The sequence below is a fragment of the Nematostella vectensis genome, chromosome 11 (assembly GCF_932526225.1).
Source record: "Nematostella vectensis chromosome 11, jaNemVect1.1, whole genome shotgun sequence".
NCBI lineage: Eukaryota > Metazoa > Cnidaria > Anthozoa > Actiniaria > Edwardsiidae > Nematostella > Nematostella vectensis.
In genome coordinates, this window is record NC_064044.1 from 12,378,034 (window position 1) to 12,398,839 (window position 20,806).

A 20,806-nucleotide genomic window follows, 5' to 3' on the forward strand; every position below is an offset into this window, starting at 1 on the left:
CCATGCCAAAACGTTATTAAATCATCATTAAAATGATGTTGATGATAATGATGGTATAATGATGGTGGTGGGGTTGATGATGATTATGATGATAAAAATGATGGTGATGATGGTGGTGGTGGTGGTGATAATGGTGGTGATGGTGGTGGTGATGATGATGACTATGACTATAATGATGTCGTGATGATGGTGATAATGATGGTGGTGGTGGTGATGATGATTATGATGATTATGAAAATGATGGTGGTGGTGGTGATAGTGGTGGTGATGATTATGATGGTGGTGGTGATGATTATGATGGTGGTGGTAATGTGTTGAGGAGCACGTCTGACCTTTTATTAAGGAAGCCCAATAAACACTTTTCTAGAGTAAAATTCAAAATTTGTAAATTATTTTCTTAGCATGAAAACTTAAGACTCTTAAGGCCTTTCTTTCTTCCAATTAAAAAGTTGATAAATCTTCCTGTGTCTTCTTGGGTCAAATCACAAACCTATCAGAAAAAGATAACATGTTTTGCTAAATTGCATAATTCTCTTCAGATCACTAACTTTAAACTTAAGCGACGGAAGTTTTGTATAGTATGTATAGTATGTGTACCCACCAGAAGATCAGTTGTATTGAATTGATTTTGTCGTATTTATTTAGGCATAATTTAAATTCTTGTAAGAATAGCGAAAATGTATTAATGGAAATTTTCTTCATGACCCGCTGAGGTATAAATAAAACAATGTCAAATAGCTCATCTAAATTCCGACACAGTTGATTTCCCATTTAACATAAGCGTCAGCTAAAACATCCACATCACACTCCTTAATAGCAAACTAATCATATTTAGCTTTACTCTGTTGAAAGGGGAGCGATTTATCAAAGATAATTTTTCTTATTTAGAATGGAACAGAGAGAGACACTTATTTACAATGCAAAACTTTCGGAGCAATGTGATAGATACGATGAGATGGCAAAAATCATGAAGGAGGTGTCTGAAAAATATCCAAAACTCAGCAAAGAAGAAAGAAACTTGTTATCCGTTTCTTACAAGAACATTGTGGGCCAAAGACGGTCTTCCTGGAGAGTCATTTCAAGCATCGAGGAAAAGACCGCCGAGTCAAGTTCCCTTGCGATCGTCAAGAAATACAAGGCCTGTATTGAGAAGGAACTAAAAGACTTGTGCAAGGAAGTGTTGGTGAGTCCATGCATGCACCTGGCGGCATTTTATACAATGAAACCCGAATAACTCGAATTTTATTAACTCGAACTCGGTTAACTCAAACTTCCCTTGAGCTAGCCTCGAGTATCATAGAGATATTCTGGAGTGATTGTAATTTTTAAACTGTTTTGTGCCTTCGCTTTGAGGGTTCGAGTAGGGCTTCCATACTGTACATACTGTATATATTTCTTGTCTGCTCTTTAAGAGGAAAATTTGGCAGTGTCGGGTACCAGTTTTTGGTGAACCATATTCATCTTCTGTTTAACGAACATATTTGGTTATTTCGATTGATTTATTCTTGCAGGGTATACTAGAGCGCTTGATTCCTGGCGCAGAGGACGAAGAGAATAAGGTGTTTTACTTCAAATTGAAAGGGGATTATTATCGATATTTAGCTGAGTTTTCTCATGGGCAGGAGCATAAAGGTAAGATTTAACTTACTTAGACAGAGGGGCGGCGGAATCCTAAATGTAGAAGTGGGGGGAGGGGGGGGAGGGATTGTAACCATAGGGGTTGGGGGTACATGGGGACCCTGACCAGCGTATTTTCGTATGCGAGAGGCAAAACTCAATATTTTTTTCACGCCGTAATCAAGTTAGAATGGGCCATATTACAGACAATAGGGACACTGGGAATTTGAGCGAGAAAGCGGAATGCTTACCCCTCCCCCCGGGGAGATGTGAAATTTTTGAAGCGACAAAACCCTATTTTCTGCATTTATGTTCTTCCGTCTGTCCGTGAAGAATCATCATCTGACAAAGAGGAACAAAATGATATATTGTGCTGCCATAGCAACACAACATGACGTCATTATGACGCCATTTAAGGACATATGGCTATAAATAACCTATCTTTCGAAACCTTTGCATAGAACATCCAAAATCCAAATAAGTTATCATAATCAGTTCATATTAAAAAAGCGACCGATGTTCTTCCAAAAAATTATCTTTGTGACGTCACGATGACGTCACTTAAGTGATCAGAAACGTTTTTTTTAGATATGTATTTCTGTGTCTTTTTTCAATAATCTTATTATCTTGCAGTAGACATATATTATTAGTGACACTGTTTCTATGACAACAATATATGACACCTGTGACGTCATTGATTAGCAACTAATAACCTTTGGCATAGCATAAGTTTGCGAATGGACTCTTAATTAAGTAATATTTTAAATATCTTTCCCCAAAATATTTTGTTTTCTAATTTTTATTTAAAATATAGGAACATAGAAAGGATTTTAGTTTAAAAAAAAAACAGCGATTTTTAGCTAATTATGTGACATGAGCATCCGCCATCTTGGATTTAATCAAAGTTATTTATTTTAATCAATAACAACTGGATGGCAAAATCTAAAGCTTTTTGAAAACATGTCTCCAAACTTTGTTGCTATGGTTACCAGGGTAACATATCAAAATTTTGTCTACAGCAAACTGCTCCCAGATAAATTTTAGGAAAAGTCATCAAATTTCAATGCTCTAGCCCTACTAGTCCAAAAATTATTACAGATCAAAGGTGTTGGGGTTAATCAACGATCTGTTTTTGTTATAAACCCATTTCCTCCAACGACACCCACCTCCTATCCCCCTCATAGATCCCCCCACTGGGCGTTCGCGCTCAACACAGGGTCCCCTTCACCCGTAAATCGACCCATGGTCGCTCTTACTGTCATTATAATGGTTGTTTCGTTGACATCTTCTTATAACTGTTTTAGAAGAGGCCGAAAATGGCAACAAGGCTTACAAGGAAGGCACAGAGCTCGCAGTGAAGTCTATGTCGCCTACTGATCCTATTCGTCTGGGACTGCATCTCAACCACTCGGTGTTTTACAAAGAGATCCTTGATGATTCAGACGCTGCAGTAGGTCTTGCCAAAAAGGTACAAATAGCTAATTCAGGGTGTAGTGGGTCGTTTTCCAGACGATTATCCTCGGGTACCCAGGGCGTTGCGGAGATCGGGCACACAGGGAGCGCGTCTTTCAGTGCTCTTTCGATCTCGCGCGCTCCCTGTGTGCCCGATCTCCGCGACGCCCTGGTTGACCGAGGATGCCAGACGATTGGATTCGAACGCGAAAGCGAGCCTTTGGCAGATTTGTGTCTCTTTACAGCCTTTTTCTTAACAGGCTTTTTTTCTTATAAAAATAATGCATTTTAAACCGTTTTTAGCTTCAGGCTATGCTGTAAAACGAACAAAAAAAACTTTCGCGCTAAAGTTTCATCATCTTAAAAATGGTGCAGGGGCTGTTGGAAGGGAAGGCCCATTGAGTGTGCAGGGGCTGCTCGAAAGGGATGGGGGCTCTTTGAACATGCAGGGGCTGTTGGAAGAAGAGGGAGGGGCTCTTTGAACATGCAGGGGCTGTTGGAAGAAGAGGGAGGGGCTCTGAACATGCAGGGGCTGTTGGAAGAAGAGGGAGGGGCTCTTTGAACATGCAGGGGCTGTTGGAAGAAGAGGGAGGGGCTCTGAACATGCAGGGGCTGTTGGAAGAAGAGGGAGGGGCTCTTTGAACATGCAGGGGCTGTTGGAAGAAGAGGGAGGGGCTCTATGAACATGCAGGGGCTGTTGGAAGAAGAGGGAAGGGCTCTGAACATGCAGGGGCTGTTGGAATAAGAGGGAGGGGCTCTTTGAACATGCAGGGGCTGTTGGAAGAAGAGGGAGGGGCTCTTTGAACATGCAGGGGCTGTTGGAAGAAGATGGATGGGGCTCTGAACATGCAGGGGCTGTTGGAAGGGGAGGGGGCCAATTGAGTATGCATGGGCTTATGGAAGGGAGGGCTCTTTGAGCATGCAGGGGCTGTTGGAAGAAGAGGGAAGGGAAACATATGCTCTGCCTTTGTTTTATATTAAATCTGTAAGCATTTGTTTGACAAACTGGTGTTGTTGTCTAGGCTTTAGAAGAGGCGATGGACGAGTTGGATAAGCTTGGGGAAGATGCCTACAAAGACAGCACTCTCATCATGCAGCTACTAAAGGATAACTTGAGTGTAAGTTAAACCCTGTTAAATACCATGAGGGTATGTTTTCCCGAGCCAAGTACATGGCATCCTTCCTGGGCATCCTGTGGTACACAGGAAACCTGGCACGATAAGCTTTTTATTATACCCCCAACTACAGTTCGATGATAGAAATAATCGACTTAACCGGAATCGTGTTGATATAATAGGCTTGTAACCACCAATTTTGTTATTTCAGTTATGGAAAACAGAGGTCGATGACAATGAAGAAGATGGCCCCAAACACTAGAAATACTAGCCTTGTTTTACTTTCTCAATAAGTTCAATGTTGCTGCAATATTTGCCAAAACTGTTGGATTTAGCCTAGGTGTCAGAAGATATAATTTAATTCGAGAATACCAAGTAATCCCTTTCTAGGATAAACGTAAGGGAATGTCACTTGGCTTGATCTCCCTATATGTTCTTCCCCTAATGCCTAGATCTGTCAAACTTCTGAATCATTTAATTACAGAGAAGGTCCATACAGTTACCTTCCCTCGGTAAAAACCCTTGTGAAAAACCTCAGGAGGGGAGGGGGGGGATGGATCTCTTCTGGTATCACTTCAATTTAATATGTGCAAATTCTTATTTAATAAAGGCAAGTTTACTTTCAATCAAATAGTACATTAAAAATAAGGAATAATCACAAATGATGAGACATGCTGTTGAAGGTTATGCAAATTTTACACTCGAAACTCTGAAGCTCCTGGGTATAAATACATCCAACCTTCATCCCTCACTCATCATGGACAACAAGGACTCGTACAGTAATGACTCAGCATATAATAAGGAAACCAGCTAAAGCTTCACATGATGCAATTCTTTCAATCTAAATACAAAATGTTACAGGAATATCTTTACAAGGCAGTTGATTCGCTACTCACTTCTCCTCACACCACTCATTCTCTTTTCGAACCTGAAAAAGAGAATAATCAGCAAATGAGAATATCGGTCAAGCAATAGACAAAGACAAAAACATAAAAGGGGAACAGACAGATCGACGGATGGACAGACAGCCATGAACAGAGATAAACAGACACACAGACAGACAGACAGACAGACAGAAATCCATGGACTGACCTAATGATGTACAAATAGAGAGCCATGGACAGAGACAGACAGAGGATAGATGGAGAGCCAGCAATGGATAGAGACAGACAGACTGCCATAGAGAGACAGACAGCTATGGACATGGACAGACAGAAAGCCATGGACAGAGACAGACAGACAGACAGACATGAATGGACATGGAAAGACAGAAAGCCATGGACAGAGACAGACATGAATGGACATGGACAGACAGAAAGCCATGGACAGAGACAGACATGAATGGACATGGAAAGACAGAAAGCCATGGACAGAGACAGACAGACAGACAGACAGACATGAATGGACATGGAAAGACAGAAAGCCATGGACAGAGACAGACATGAATGGACATGGACAGACAGAAAGCCATGGACAGAGACAGACAGACAGACATGAATGGACATGGACAGACAGAAAGCCATGGACAGAGACAGACATGAATGGACATGGACAGACAGAAAGCCATGGACAGAGACAGACATGAATGGACATGGAAAGACAGAAAGCCATGGACAGAGACAGACAGACAGACAGACAGACAGACAGACAGACAGACAGACATGAATGGACATGGAAAGACAGAAAGCCATGGACAGAGACAGACATGAATGGACATGGACAGACAGAAAGCCATGGACAGAGACAGACATGAATGGACATGGACAGACAGAAAGCCATGGACAGAGACAGACATGAATGGACATGGAAAGACAGAAAGCCATGGACAGAGACAGACAGACAGACAGACATGAATGGACATGGACAGAGACAGACATGAATGGACATGGACAGACAGAAAGCCATGGACAGAGACAGACAGCCAGACATGAATGGAAAGAGACAGAAGGATAGACATGAATGGACATGGAAAGACAGAAAGCCATGGACAGAGAGCACACAGATAGACATGGAAAGAGACAAACAGACAGCCATGAACAGAGACAGACAGCCCTGAACAGAGACAGACAGACATCCATGGACAGAGACAGACAGACAGCCATGGACAGAGCCATACCTGCTCCTCCTCTTCAGGAGTAAAGTCATTCTTGATGTTGAATGTTTTCCTGATCTCTTCTGGAGTTTTACCTGATAAAAGAAACAAAGACCATTAAGGGCACTCATCTTCCAAGGAAATTGGGAGAAAGGAAATAGGAAGGAAGGGTAAACAAGAAGCAAGTAAAAGAATTGTTTTGCAGATGTTGCAATAGCAGAGGTTACTATTAACACAGGCTAAGAGGTTACTATTAACACAGGCTAAGAGGTTACTATTAACACAGGCTAAGAGGTTACTATTAACACAGGCTAAGAGGTTACTATTAACACAGGCTAAGAGGTTACTATTAATACAGGCTAAGAGGTTACTATTAACACAGGCTAAGAGGTTACTATTAACACAGGCTAAGAGGTTACTATTAAACACAGGCTAAGAGGTTACTATTAAACACAGGCTAAGAGGTTACTATTAAACACAGGCTAAGAGGTTACTTTTAACACAGGCTAAGAGGTTACTATTAACACAGGCTAAGAGGTTACTATTAACACAGGCTAAGAGGTTACTATTAACACAGGCTAAGAGGTTACTATTAAACACAGGCTAAGAGGTTACTATTAACACAGGCTAAGAGGTTACTATTAAACACAGGCTAAGAGGTTACTATTAACACAGGCTAAGAGGTTACTATTAACACAGGCTAAGAGGTTACTATTAACATTGGCTAAGAGGTTACTATTAACACAGGCTAAGAGGTTACTATTAACACAGGCTAAGAGGTTACTATTAACACAGGCTAAGAGGTTACTATTAACACAGGCTAAGAGGTTACTATTAACACAGGCTAAGGGGTTACTATTAACACAGGCTAAGAGGTTACTATTAACACAGGCACTATTCACAAAAGTAGGGTTATTTAAGGCTGCTACTGATAGTGCAAGGTTGAATACTCATCTACCGACCATCAACAAATTTTGAGGCTATTTGAGGAGTTTGAGGATAACACATTCAAAATCTAGCACACTATTTTCAAATTTTCAACAACAACAAAAAACGAGAAAGGATATAAAAAAGCAGTTGGAGTGACTCCAGTTCTTCCTTTGATAAGGATACTGTAGGATCTCACCTTTGATCATATTTGCGACTGTTTTACAGGTAACATCAAGAAGACCTTTTATATCCAGATAGTTTGCAGCCTGGGAAGAGAAATAGGGATAAGAACCACAAGCAAATTACTTAATAAAATTGAATTAAATAGAAACTTTTGATTATTTTTTTGTTTGTTTTCCCTTATAATAGAAAATTAATGCCAAACCTTATCATCTAAGCTGATAAAGTATTAATCCAAAGCCAATGATTACAGAGGTTAATCTATCATTTAATAAGGTATCAATTGCCATTGAATATTTTAGTTGCTTAAATTATATGATTATTGATTCATTATTAATTGCTGCAGAAAAAGGATGTAATGTATTTGATTCTTAAAGCTGCATTGTCACCAGTTTACTTCTGGAGGTCTGATGGAAACCTCCTCAACCGTTAAAAAGAATCTATTAGAATCTGAGGTATTTAACAGGCCATCCGCTCTAAATTATCAATCACATCCTCAAAGAAACTTCCAAAAGACACACTGCTTTCAATATTTTGAAATATTTTTGTGTTAATTGGAGATTGTTACATAATCGAATGGAAGTAAACTGGTGATAATGCGGCTTTAACTGGATGGACTACACTACAGCAATAAATATTTTTCATAAAAAAAAAATACAAACAGGACTGTATCGATGTGTCTGTCACTGGAAATAAGGTTGTTGGAAAAGAGGTAACTGCCAGCTGAACTGTGGCTGGTGAGCTTTCTGTTTAATATAAAACTTCTATATTTTTTTGGCCTAATTCCTTAACCAAGTGGCAGATAAAACATTTTGAATGGGACTAATCACCATTACAAAACTCTATGCTAAAACAATCTCAACTTATATAGTAAGTCCACTAAGCTCATCTTTGTAGTCCTTAACAACTCACCAATATTAACTCAAATAATGTCCCCTGGTCAACCTTGAGAAACTCCTGGTCCCATGGCTCGATATCGTCTGTGCGTTTCTCCTTGTTCTCATCATCATCAGGGGGAGGAGGGTCATCTTTGTGTCTGGTGGCCCACTGAATAACCTACAGTCACACAGAACTAGTCAGGGCTATACCCCACTGAATTACCTACAGTCACACAGAACTAGTCAGGGCTATACCCCACTGAATAACCTACAGTCACACAGAACTAGTCAGGGATATACCCCACTGAATCACCTACAGTCACACAGAACTAGTCAGGGCTATACCCCACTGAATAACCTACAGTCACACAGAACTAGTCAGGGATATACCCCACTGAATAACCTACAGTCACACAGAACTAGTCAGGGCTATACCCCACTGGATCACCTACAGTCACACAGAACTAGTCAGGGATATACCCCACTGGATCACCTACAGTCACACAGAACTAGTCAGGGCTATACCCCACTGAATAACCTACAGTCACACAGAACTAGTCAGGGCTATACCCCACTGAATAACCTACAGTCACACAGAACTAGTCAGGGCTATACCCCACTGGATCACCTACAGTCACACAGAACTAGTCAGGGATATACCCCACTGAATAACCTACAGTCACACAGAACTAGTCAGGGATATACCCCACTGGATCACCTACAGTCACACAGAACTAGTCAGGGATATACCCCACTGGATCACCTACAGTCACACAGAACTAGTCAGGGCTATACCCCACTGGATCACCTACAGTCACACAGAACTAGTCAGGGCTATACCCCACTGAATCACCTACAGTCACACAGAACTAGTCAGGGCTATACCCCACTGAATAACCTACAGTCACACAGAACTAGTCAGGGCTATACCCCACTGAATCACCTACAGTCACACAGAACTAGTCAGGGCTATACCCCACTGGATCACCTACAGTGACACAGAACTAGTCAGGGCTATACCCCACTGAATAACCTACAGTCACACAGAACTAGTCAGGGCTACTGAATCACCTACAGTCACACAGAACTAGTCAGGGCTATACCCCACTGGATCACCTACAGTCACACAGAACTAGTCAGGGCTATACCCTACTGAATCACCTACAGTCACACAGAACTAGTCAGGGCTATACCACACTGAATAACCTACAGTCACACAAAACTAGTCAGGGCTATACCCCACTGAATCACCTACAGTCACACAGAACTAGTCAGGGCTATACCCCACTGGATAACCTACAGTCACACAGAACTAGTCAGGGCTATACCCCACTGAATAACCTACAGTCACACAGAACTAGTCAGGGATATACCCCACTGGATCACCTACAGTCACACAGAACTAGTCAGGGCTATACCCCACTGAATCACCTACAGTCACACAGAACTAGTCAGGGCTATACCCCACTGAATAACCTACAGTCACACAGAACTAGTCAGCGCTTTATGCAACACAACATAACACAACACCACACAACACAACAATTTGGCCAACTGAAAAACCTGCAAACATAAATAGCTAATCAAGGCTGCTCATAACACAAAACAACACAACACAAATATAGGATATGACCTAAAGTTACTTATCATCACACACAGCTAATCTAATAAATCTTTAATTCATGCTAACAAACCAACGTTCTGAATATTGGAATTATATTTCTTGCCCAGGTTAGTTAGGGTAGGGATTTTAGGTTTCTTTGTATGGTGTACTCAATTTGGCCAAATTGGTGTACTGTGTATGGTGGAAAGTAGTCATTACCTTTTTGAGAATAGCCATATTGACATTGCAGTAGGTAAAGGGACAGCATAATTTTGGTTTGTGTACAATCTTTATTGGAATCACATTTTTTTTTTCTTTATTTTAAATTTTTTCTTGAACATGCCTGCATCTTCCCATATTACTGTATACCCAGGGTTGGACGCCAGATGGAAGTCTACTATACTTTGACTGGTGTGTTCTAGTCCTTACCTTTTTTAGGATAGCAGCATTGACGTTGGGTAAAGGGACGGCATCATCATCATCCTCGTCCATTCCAAGATCTGCCAACAGATTAGGAAACAAAATATATAAATATAAATTTGTAAAGCTAATCACCCCCCTTGCAGCTAAAATGAGGAAAAACTTGCTGTGCAAGAATACCATATTTACTCATGTATGTATAATACGCACTTATGTATGATACGCACTTATGTATAATACGCACTTATGTATGACACGCACTTATGTATAATACGCACCCTGATTTTTTAGGTCATTTAAAAAAAAAATAGAAAAGTAACTATATTTGACAAAAATCCTGGAAGAGAAGTATGTTGAATTAATTAATTAATTCTTATCTTGAGCCTCACATGGCTCCGGTCTCTTTGGGTCGCAAATGTATTAACACGAGTAAATACAGCGAAATCAATCCAAGCTGAGATGATTTTCCACAATAACTTGGTAGAAATGGAGGCTATGGTGAAATATGCAGTTATTAAATCGCGAACCGGGCCTTCGACCCAATAAATAACATGGATCTGAGAGCTGGAATCTTAAAATTCAAGATGGCGGCCATGACACAGATTTAAATTATGCAGAAGGTATTCTAGTAACTAAGGCATTGCGATGACATAGAACGGTAGGCTAGATACTTCTTGTAAGATAAATGGTTATGTAAGGTCCAATGAGTACACTAAAAAGAGAGATACACAGTGGCGCATGGACTTCCTGGGCATTGCGCAATAATGCATGTTGTTAGGAACCACGACGAAAAAAAAAACAGTTGCATTTTATAACTGGGCTACCACAGATATCCCAGTAAAAAGTGTGTATAATACATGAGTGGATATGGTATGCATAGAGAAAAGTTAAGAAAATACCTTCTAACATGGTCTTTATTGTGACAGACTGTTTTGCAATCTCAACATCCACCTCAAATATTTCACCATCTGAACTCTGTAACTTGATATTTGGCATCTGAAACAGACAACATAAAACACACATTATTGACAACCAATTATTGTTTACTTTGTATTACTACTATAAATAATAACTCTAACAGCAGTATTGTACTCACACATCTATTTAAAACTCTCTATAAACTATACATTTGTATATTGTATGTATTATATATTACATCTAGGATATATATTTTATTATATCTACATACTTAGTTGATTCTTTATATTTTCCTCTATGGAATTATATCTGCTTCGTATGGATAGCAAGACACCTGTTTGCTCAAGTTAATAAATCTGTGACGTTAAAAAAGGCGGTAACATGAAAGGCCAAGGTCGAATCGTTTGTGTGAGTGTGCTACCTCACTGTCTTCTTAGTTCTTGCTGAAGTTTGTAGTTACAAGTGTGTCTTTATATCTCAATTAAAAATGAACCATAAAAATGGGTTTGTATGCTTTTTTACTTATTGTAATAAAGACATATTCTATGAATACCAAGCATTTTGCCAAAAATCTGAAAATAACCAGAAATCAAATCAATAAATAAAATAGGTGTTACACATGCAAAGAAATTGTGTGATGCACATCTTATAGGGAGATTGGAAAACTCTGATAATAACAATTATGGAAAGAACAATTTTTTAATTTGCTAAATTTATGCGACAGATTTGTTGGTGCACAAGCAAGTCACAGTACACCTTTCAAAATTGAAAGATAAAGTGGACGAGAATAGGTTCCAATACCTTAAGATCTGTTTTATTTTTTACAAACAATGTTTGGCTGCATTAGGTAGGCAATCAACTCTTCAAAGCATAGAAAATAACGGCGACTAAAATGACACATGGCGAATGATTTACTGTTTTTAAAATTGAGACAATTCTCACAATTTTATTTATATCTGCTGAAAACATGTCACAAACGCCAAGAAAATAAGTTTGATGCAAATGTTGTAAAGCATGTCGCTTGTGTCATCTACAAAGAAAAATACGTTTTTTTCTGGTTCTTTTCTTACCTTTGATTATTAAACGTCCTCTAAATTATCAGAGAGACTTCTGGGTATACGTAAGATGAGTTATGGATAATCAAAAGTTGGGAATTTGTGCTATTTTTGACAACTTTTTCTCCAACTCATCAAAATTTGCGTTAGGATTTCTGACAAGATGGCGCCCAAATCGGATGTCTCCCAAATAAGGGAAGCATCGCCTTTTATGGGAAAACTACACAGGCGATTTCGCTCGGATTCCGTGTATGGTATTCCTGTGGACGCAAAGAAGCCTGGTCAAACTGAACAGAAAAAGTCAAAACAACAAATTTGCTGAGAACGCTGAAAGTGATTATAAAACGATAAAAGAACGCAAACCTTGCTTGGATCTCACTACTTTTGGGTCTTTTATAATGTCAGAAACTTCTGTTTTCCACAGATTTCAAATCTGGCTGACAAATTTGGTGTTCAGACGAGAAATTGTCAGTGTTCAGGTAAAGTTTTTAGTTATCCAAAGAGTCTAAGTTTGTAAACACAATTTCAAGGATCAATCACTATACTATATACTCTCTTATAGTGTTGATATTATCTGGGTTTATGAAATGTTGTCTTTCTTCTCTTTGTCGTTCTCTCTCTTCTGGACAGGGAGCTTAATATCAACGACAGCCTTATTAATAATAATAATAATATTTATTTATAAAGCACTAAAACATATTCTAGAGCGCTAAATAAAATAAAATATAGAAAACAAATATTACAATATAGAAATGAATAATTAACAACTACTTTATAGATTGTTAGCCCTAGGCGGAACATTGCACACAGTCATAGACAGACTAATAGCAGCGCAACAGAAGCCCTTTGATGATTTCCACGATTTATCCTTTTTCCAGTTACAATAGCCATTCCCTTTGCACGTTTTAGAAATCGACTAACAAAGGATGCCATGCGATATCCTCATTGACAAAAAGCTTAAGATTTCGATGCAAACAAGCATAACGAGCTTCTTTGCGTAGAATTAATCGCTTTTATATAAACAACTCACTCTCATGATAAGTTAAATACCTCGAACATTTTGCCAACATGGTTGTTGGCAATTACAGTTATTAGTGATTGTATAAATATTCAGAAAAAAAAGAATCTGTAGAAATACGGTTTTGTGCCGTTGAAATGCACCTTCTTTGTTGATGTTTTTAGCCAAATTTTCTTATTTAAATCAAGCAATAAACCAAAATTTTATAGCATTGTTATTATCACTCACAATAAATTTTAGATCCCATTTTAAAATCAAGCTCCCGTAAGCGACCAACACCTATTGTTCAAGTTTTTGGCGCCCAGTGGTCGCTTATGAGAGCAAGCTCTCGTAAAAGACCAGCTCCAACGACCGCAATTTTCAGTTCCCAAGGTGGTCGCTTACAAGCGCGTCAACTGTATTACAGGAAGTACATAACTCTATATAAGAGAAAATACTAAAAGTATCCTTGTTTGCTTTATTTCCCTAGGTTGGTGGCCCTGATTCAGATACAAATGCAGTTGCAAGCCATGTAGACATCGATTGTGCTAGCTCCACTCTCTGTCTATCAGGGGGACAGATGAGAGTTAAAGATATTGAAAAAGTCCTTGAGGCCTATAAAAACAAGGGACAACTGAAGCATGTTATCCTTGAAGGTAATACAGAGCAGTAGCAGGGGGGGCGCAATTCAGAAAAACTAAGAAAATATTGGAGGGTAGAGCCATTACCTTATATTACATTACTGTCATTACCAATTTAATTCTTTAAAATATTGGGGGGGGGGGGATGCCCCCAGTGACCCACCCCCTGCTACAGCACTGTAATAAGAAACTGGCTTGTTCAGGTAATAAGTTCATAACCAATTTAAATTGCTTAATTATTCCTGTTATGTCTGTCATGTCTAATGAATATCAAAACAACTCACTGGACAAGGAGAACAGGGGAGTTGAGTTAGGAGATCATGTGACTGTTTGAGTGGCAAACTTGCGTGCACAAAATTACAGCACAAAAAGCAACTTTTCAGTGCTAAAGAAAAAAACAGAATTCTTTTAGGATTTATGTTCATTTAAAGCACAGAGTGGGCACTAATTTCTGATTTTAAGAAAAAAAAACTATGCTTTTTCCAGGTTTGGAAATTTATAATCTTCCAGCTGGGATTGGCTCTTTTACAAATTTGAGGACGTTGAGCTTACAGAACAACTATTTGGAGGTGCTGCCCTGGTCACTTATTTACCTGAAGCAACTGAAGAAATTGGATGTGTCTTTTAACGAATTAGTAAGTCGATATATGAGTTGAGTTAAGGGTGCTACTTGGAGCTGGTGCAGTAGACACACAAACCCTCTTGCCAATAAAGAGCAGTTGTTTCTTATTGAAGGATATTCAAGCATTAGACTCTTAGAGTTGATTTACTGAATGTTTGTAAAATCTCTCAACTCTCTGGTCTCAGAGCTAAATATGATATTTGCCTCAAATTTGCTGTAAAATCTGTGATACCCTAGAAAATAGAGTGAATATTTTATGCATTTGTTGTATTTTAGAAAGATCATGATTTGTGACATGATCGATACATGATTTGTATTAAGCAAGAAAAATGTATGGTCAATTTATTACTAAGCTAATTATTGAACTGCTTATTTAAGGTTGGTTCTCACTTGGATGTAAGCGGAACGCATGTAGTTTTCCAATTCACACTAAAACATAAGCGCAAGAGAACGCAACTGCTTGATTTTCTTGCGCTTGACCGATTCTCACTTGTGTTGCGCTTCCGTTTGCGCTTATGCTTGCGTCCTAGTGAGAACCAACCTTTAGCAAGGAAGAATCTAGGTTGTTAAATTCCAGTACTACTGTACATGTAATCATAATATTCAATTTCTTATTAGAGTTCATTACCACATACAATTGGATATCTACCAAGCCTAGAATCGTTTGCAGCAACTAACAACAACATAAGCACCATTCCAAACGAGGTGCTTAACCTCTCAAGGCTCAGGAGTCTCCATCTGGCAGACAACCCCCTGGTGTCCCCACCATGTGAAGTTGTGTCAGAAGGAGTAAAAGCTGTCTTTGAATATTTAAGAAAAAGACAAGAAAGGAGGGATCTATTTGAAGGCTATAACAAGGAATATGATACATTTGCATTCACAACAAAAATACCAAGTCTGCTTCACATTTCTATAAAGTAAGTCAGTCTTTTTTACTTATTTTACACCTGATGGTGTATTACTGGTTTGTCCCTTTTACGGAACATGCAGAATTTTTTTTCAGCATGTTTTTGTGTGTGTGTGTATCTTCTACTTTTTTTTTGTTTTCCATGATATTTTATAGGCTTTTTGTTACAGGAAATTTTGTTTCCTGGTAAGGGTGGGTGGAAAAAAATTTGCATGGTACAGTACTATCCCCTAAAAATCTTATCTGATGGTGTTTTATGTGCTGTCCTTAGCTTAGAAAACCAGAAAAGGTCTAACTTGATTTTTTTCTTTTTACAGGTGCATCCTACGATGTAATATTGACTTTCTGAGTGCTGCATACGTTCCACCCAGAATAAGGGCAGCATTATCAGATGAAGAGACAGTAATGAAAAACTCAATCTGTATCTGCAAGTGTAGCAAATGCAACAAGTACTTCTCCAAGAAAGCATATTTTGAAATCCATGATTGCAATGGGAATGTCTTTAAACGTAAAATTCAACCAAACACATCAAGAACAACATGAGTGCAAAATCTTTATGGATTTTATTTAACTATTATTCATGCAAAGCATGAAGGCAAATCTTACAATTTTCTCTGTACATGGTTCCCTGGTTCTACAGCCTTGAACGACTCTCTATTTAGTGACCAGCAAGTTTGTAATGAGAAATTGGGCTCCGCTGGGTCCATGAAATAGAGAGACATTAGAGGCTCTAGAACCAGGGTATGTACTTGGTAAATACTTATAACATTTTTTATAACTTTTTTTGCATTTTCTTTCTAAATCCATTTAATTTATTATTGATTAAATTTTACTGTACTGGTGTGCCTGGAAAACAGGATACAGTATGTAAATATTGATCAAGACTTTTTCTATTCTTACTTGTTTTTCTACTCACAATGTGGACTGAAATGCTTACATGAAACAGACAAATGCACATCACAAAAAGGAAAAATGTAATGTACTCACATGCGGTTCATCAACTATATGGGGCTTTCTGTGAATCTCCAAGATTTTGGCCGTGTTTCATCATCATGTGAATTCTTAGTGCAAGTTGCCAATTGCAAATAACATAAGGTATTGTGTGTTTCAGGTCAAACTGCACCTTGGTTCACACAAAAATGGCAGAAGTAAAAACAAATTATAATAACTGATGTTCAATCCCTGAATATCTCCTAGCCTGAGAGTCAGACCCCTTTTTATCTTAGTTATGAAGTACATTATTTCCTCTCCAATTTCAGAAAAATATAAATTGCCTGATACTGAGGCTAAATATCTTCTTATTTAAGAACCCTGAGTACTGCTTTCCTTTCAAACAACATCAGGGCTTAACTGTTTGTATGTATATATAAAAGTTTGGTCCACATATGGTATTTGCTTATGCAATGTTAACCAAATGTGTTTTGCAAATTTAGTTTGACCTGTGTAGAGATGCCTAGCTACTTTGAATCTCTTCTCTTGGTGTTACTAGAGTGCCATCAAAAAGCCTTTCAATCTGCTCCAATGTCTTGCCTTTTGTTTCTGGAACAAACATCAAAACAAACAAAAACCCTAGAAAAGACAGTCCCCCATAAAACCAGTAGGTGCCTTGGATAGTGATGGCATCTTCAATGTTCACAAAAGTCTTTGTAACTGCAAATGCCAGAGACCAGTTACACAAGGTGGAGATACTGCTTGCAATTCCACGCGCTTGAAGAGGGAAAATCTCGGACATGACAAGCCATGGAACTGGACCCCAGGCAAGAGCAAACACCAAATTGAACACTACAATGCTTGTTATCGCCAACCAAGAGATTTTACCAGCAGGTATGGAATGATGGATGGATTCAAGCAAAGCTGGAGTTGGGGTTGGCTGCTCTTGAGTTGTAGGGATGTAAAGTTCAAAGTAGAATCCAAGTGCTATCAAGCTTACAGTCATGCCTAGGGCTGTTGTCCAAAGAAGAAGCTTTCTCCCTGCCTTGTCTACTACCAGGCATGCAATGCCGGTACCTACAAACTGAACAGCTCCAATAATAACAGAGACAGCTTTACTATCTTGGAAACCTGCTTGGTGAAAGATGCTTGCAGAGTTGAAAAGTATAGCATTGATTCCACAGAATTGCTGGAAGAACATGAGCGCGATGCTGATAAAGAGGGGCTTCATGATTGCTGGCCGGCAGAACTCTGCACATGACATGGACTGAGTATTATCTAAAACAGTAGGAGATTATTTCATCAGCAAGTATTGGTGATTGATGTTAATTAGGTAATGGTCACACGCGGGATTAGTGTCCTTTACTGAGGATATATTTTATTCTTGAATGAAAAAAATATTACCCTTAATAAAACTGCTCTATTCTTTTCAATCCCTTATTTACAATTTACAATCGCTTATTTTATGGATTATAATCTAAGTATTGTTCTCTAAAAATGCAATAAAGCATGTTTACCCACAGAAAAGCACAAAATCCCCACAAATACATATGTTCAGTTAAGTGTTTCTCACCCATAGTTGCTTCAATACGATAGCATTCCTCTTCAACATCAGCTTCTGGCCCTCGGAACCACATCATTGCATCCAAAGCATCACGCCTTCGCTTGTGGCTGAGCGACCACCGAGGGGTCTCAGGTACGAAAAACATCAGGACAACAAGTAATGCAGGGAATATCGCACCGCTACAGGCAAGCCACCTCCACTTTAACACTACCCCCATGCTGTATGCTAAGAGGAGACCCATCGTGACAGCTAGCTGATTGACACTGCCGAGCATGCCACGGAGACTGGGGGAAGATATTTCAGCTATATAAACCTGTGGAAACAGAATGTAACAGAAAGAATGCAAAATATTTGTGATATACTACACAGAACACTAACAAGTCTAATGCATGGGTAGATCTAGGGGGTTCCGAGCAGGCCCTGCCTCCCTATTTTTTTTTTTTTTTTTGCTTTAAAATAACAACAAATAAACAGAAAACCCCCCACTTTCTTGAAACCTTTGCTTCTGCCCCCCCCCCCCCCCCTTTGGGAACTCCTGGGTCCGGCCCTGGAATGCAAAATATTCTGAATACACACTAAAGACACAGCTACATAAACTCTAATAGATGTTGTTTGAAATTATAGTTGTTAGACACTGCAAGTTTTTTTTTTTTTTTCATTTTCAGGAGTATAGTGAGTATAGTGATCAGAATGATGTCAAATGATTATTGTCTGTATATTTTGTTTACTCATGGCTTGGGATAATTTAAAACATGTAGAGTCAAGAGATGTGAAAAGTCTTCAACAGTGAAAGAGCACGAGGTAAAAGAAATAATATGAAGAGTTAATTTAATATACTGAGATTTGGGAATTTATTTGAGTTTTAATTAATTATTGTTGTTTTTCTATTCCCTGCTTTCAGCATACAAATATATAATTTCTAATATATTTTAGGGTTTAAGGTAATTTCTTTGCTTTTTAAAACTTACTTACAGGTACAGTAAGAGAAACCATCCCAACAGCCAGCCCAGTGATGAATCGTCCAATGTACAGCATATAATGGGAATTAGCATAGGCAATAAGCATCCAGCCAACCTCAAATGGTACAGCACAAGCCATAATTGTACCTTTACGGCCAAAGTATTCCAACGTCCAACCTCCTAACGGGGCTCCCAAGATGGCACCCAGCGTAACTAGAGACTGTGGATATTGAGAAGCGATTTTAATTGAGTTGCACTATAGTTTTGCGTGCATACATACAGTATACTGAACAGCAGTTCAAATGGTATACAGTGCATTAGTTTTGCTATAATTGGAGCATATTGTTGTAATAACTTAAAAGTTATTACAACAACATGCTCCAACTTAAAAGTTATTACAATTAAAACTGTCAAATATTTTGATCCCCTGACAGGGGGTAAGAGTGGTGCTTCAAAAAGTCACGTGATCTTTTAGCGCAAGTCCCCTATTGGAGGGTCTTCACCACGCCCACTTTTGGGACCACTCTGCTGATTCTGTTATTTGAAGAGGGCTGTCAACTAATATTTTTTACCTTATAGGTTTATAGTGCGCTGAGTGCTAAAGCAAGTAATTATGGGAAATCCCTTATTCCGTTTCTTTTTTATATTATTTTTTTAACTATTGACCCTAGAACTAATTTGCTTACGCACCCTCCCACCCCTGCGGTAATTGGTAGAACGAAACACAAAACGCGAAACGTAAACTAACACAAATAAAAGGTTCCAAAAACAATTTCAACTAAATGCATGTCCCAAGATAGTGTAGATTCCGAAAACCTTCGTTACAAAAACTTTACACCTAAACAATCTTGTCACCGCTGGCGATCGTTTAGATCACCACAAACAACAAAACAATGCACAAAAACTCACCGAAAACCACGATCCCTGAGATACTGTTAGCTTCACAGACTCCTTACTCTCTGCTATAAGGTCCTCTAACGCGGAAGACGAATATCCCAGGCAGAATCCAAAGCTTAGAGGACCTAGAGCGGCGATAAACGTTGCTAGCACCATTCGTCCGACTCTGTCCTTGCCGTGACTTAGGCTTATTGAGCGTTCTGCTTGAACCATTGGGTTTCCTCGATCCAAAGGATCGTCCAACGACCCGTATTTCGTAGCTGCAGCTAAATCAGCGTCAATCATTTCGGGTTTAGAATAACGTGACTTGTAGATTTTATTTTGCAATGGACGAGAAAATTACATCTCCGATGAGCCCAAGTCACGAGGTTTTCGTCTGGCTTTGGGATCAAGCCTTTTGGCTGTTTGGGGTACCTGTGGTAGGGAGGAACTAGGGCTAGCTGAGCTCTTCAGACGACGACAAAGAACTGAGAAGTGATTTGAAAATTATTAAAATCAATATCCAGCTAGTATTATTTCACTACATTCTACCTCAAGAGATGGACCGCTTCTTCTCCTAAAAGTGGTAGTGGTAGGCTTTTCTTGTAAAAAAATATATTCAGTAAGTTGTTTGTTGTTCTCATTTCTTGCGCGGTTGTTTTCATTTCTTGCGCGTAGACAGATAGGTGCGCGCACACCCCCCTTGGCGGCCAAAAAGTGGACCTTTCTTATTAAGGAATCTTCAAATACTCGACTTTTTCCATAGGATACCTATGACTGTGACACCCCCCTCCTCAGGCAATCCTTTAAACGCACCTAAGTAAGTATAAATAAGCAAGCAGCCCAAAGGCATGACAACATTGAAACGGATAAAAAAAATACTGATTAAAGCACCAATGCAAAAAATTGTAAGTAATAATGTACAATACATTTAAGCATTTATTATTTTATTCAATGATAGCTATACACAGTTTACTGTTTTCCATTGGTATTCCTCTTGAAACTCCTTGTGTAAAATGGAATAACAGTATAAAAATAAATATTTTTTAA

At 38.9% G+C, this 20,806-nt stretch overlaps 4 protein-coding genes across 4 annotated transcripts; 2 read left to right on the plus strand and 2 right to left on the minus strand.

Moving 5' to 3' along the window:
* Window positions 1-746: 746 nt before the first annotated feature.
* On the plus strand, window positions 747-4,817 carry LOC116619473 (14-3-3 protein epsilon). The gene is made up of 5 exons (XM_048734325.1): window positions 747-1,183; window positions 1,512-1,632; window positions 2,922-3,085; window positions 4,092-4,187; window positions 4,396-4,817. The coding sequence occupies exons 1-5, from the start codon at window positions 890-892 to the stop codon at window positions 4,444-4,446; spliced, it is 726 nt and encodes a 241-aa protein (XP_048590282.1). The 5' UTR covers window positions 747-889; the 3' UTR covers window positions 4,447-4,817.
* LOC5514721 (S-phase kinase-associated protein 1) lies at window positions 4,782-12,449 on the minus strand. Its single transcript, XM_048734326.1, has 7 exons — window positions 12,276-12,449; window positions 11,187-11,283; window positions 10,297-10,367; window positions 8,299-8,442; window positions 7,403-7,472; window positions 6,301-6,371; window positions 4,782-5,112 (listed from the first exon to the last, which is right to left on the minus strand). The coding sequence occupies exons 2-7, from the start codon at window positions 11,281-11,283 to the stop codon at window positions 5,077-5,079; spliced, it is 489 nt and encodes a 162-aa protein (XP_048590283.1). The 5' UTR covers window positions 12,276-12,449; the 3' UTR covers window positions 4,782-5,076.
* An 87-nt stretch (window positions 12,450-12,536) lies between these two features.
* On the plus strand, window positions 12,537-16,595 carry LOC5514754 (leucine-rich repeat protein soc-2). The gene is made up of 5 exons (XM_032384314.2): window positions 12,537-12,739; window positions 13,748-13,913; window positions 14,385-14,533; window positions 15,139-15,437; window positions 15,745-16,595. Exons 1-5 carry the CDS (start codon window positions 12,659-12,661, stop codon window positions 15,968-15,970), a joined length of 921 nt encoding a protein of 306 aa, XP_032240205.1. The 5' UTR covers window positions 12,537-12,658; the 3' UTR covers window positions 15,971-16,595.
* On the minus strand, window positions 15,972-20,477 carry LOC5514722 (solute carrier family 2, facilitated glucose transporter member 8). Its single transcript, XM_001634874.3, has 4 exons — window positions 19,790-20,477; window positions 18,894-19,100; window positions 17,931-18,234; window positions 15,972-17,635 (listed from the first exon to the last, which is right to left on the minus strand). Exons 1-4 carry the CDS (start codon window positions 20,060-20,062, stop codon window positions 16,881-16,883), a joined length of 1,539 nt encoding a protein of 512 aa, XP_001634924.2. The 5' UTR covers window positions 20,063-20,477; the 3' UTR covers window positions 15,972-16,880.
* Window positions 20,478-20,806: the final 329 nt, after the last annotated feature.

Excerpts from the sequence above, each read along its gene's own strand:
- LOC5514754 (XM_032384314.2), top strand. The coding sequence starts at position 12,659 with ATGTCAGAAACTTCTGTTTTCCACAGATTTCAAATCTGGCTGACAAAT. Across the intron at positions 13,914-14,384 it reads GAAGCATGTTATCCTTGAAG|GTTTGGAAATTTATAATCTT; the intron begins GTAATACAGAGC and ends TGCTTTTTCCAG. Across the intron at positions 15,438-15,744 it reads CTGCTTCACATTTCTATAAA|GTGCATCCTACGATGTAATA; the intron begins GTAAGTCAGTCT and ends TTCTTTTTACAG.
- LOC5514722 (XM_001634874.3), bottom strand. The coding sequence starts at position 20,062 with ATGATTGACGCTGATTTAGCTGCAGCTACGAAATACGGGTCGTTGGAC. Across the intron at positions 18,235-18,893 it reads TGGTTTCTCTTACTGTACCT|GTTTATATAGCTGAAATATC; the intron begins GTAAGTAAGTTT and ends CTGTTTCCACAG. Across the intron at positions 17,636-17,930 it reads TCGTATTGAAGCAACTATGG|ATAATACTCAGTCCATGTCA; the intron begins GTGAGAAACACT and ends CTACTGTTTTAG.
- LOC116619473 (XM_048734325.1), top strand. The coding sequence starts at position 890 with ATGGAACAGAGAGAGACACTTATTTACAATGCAAAACTTTCGGAGCAA. Across the intron at positions 3,086-4,091 it reads CAGTAGGTCTTGCCAAAAAG|GCTTTAGAAGAGGCGATGGA; the intron begins GTACAAATAGCT and ends GTTGTTGTCTAG. Across the intron at positions 4,188-4,395 it reads TACTAAAGGATAACTTGAGT|TTATGGAAAACAGAGGTCGA; the intron begins GTAAGTTAAACC and ends TTGTTATTTCAG.
- LOC5514721 (XM_048734326.1), bottom strand. The coding sequence starts at position 11,283 with ATGCCAAATATCAAGTTACAGAGTTCAGATGGTGAAATATTTGAGGTG. Across the intron at positions 7,473-8,298 it reads CATTATTTGAGTTAATATTG|GCTGCAAACTATCTGGATAT; the intron begins GTGAGTTGTTAA and ends TTCTCTTCCCAG. Across the intron at positions 5,113-6,300 it reads CTCCTGAAGAGGAGGAGCAG|GTTCGAAAAGAGAATGAGTG; the intron begins GTATGGCTCTGT and ends TCTCTTTTTCAG.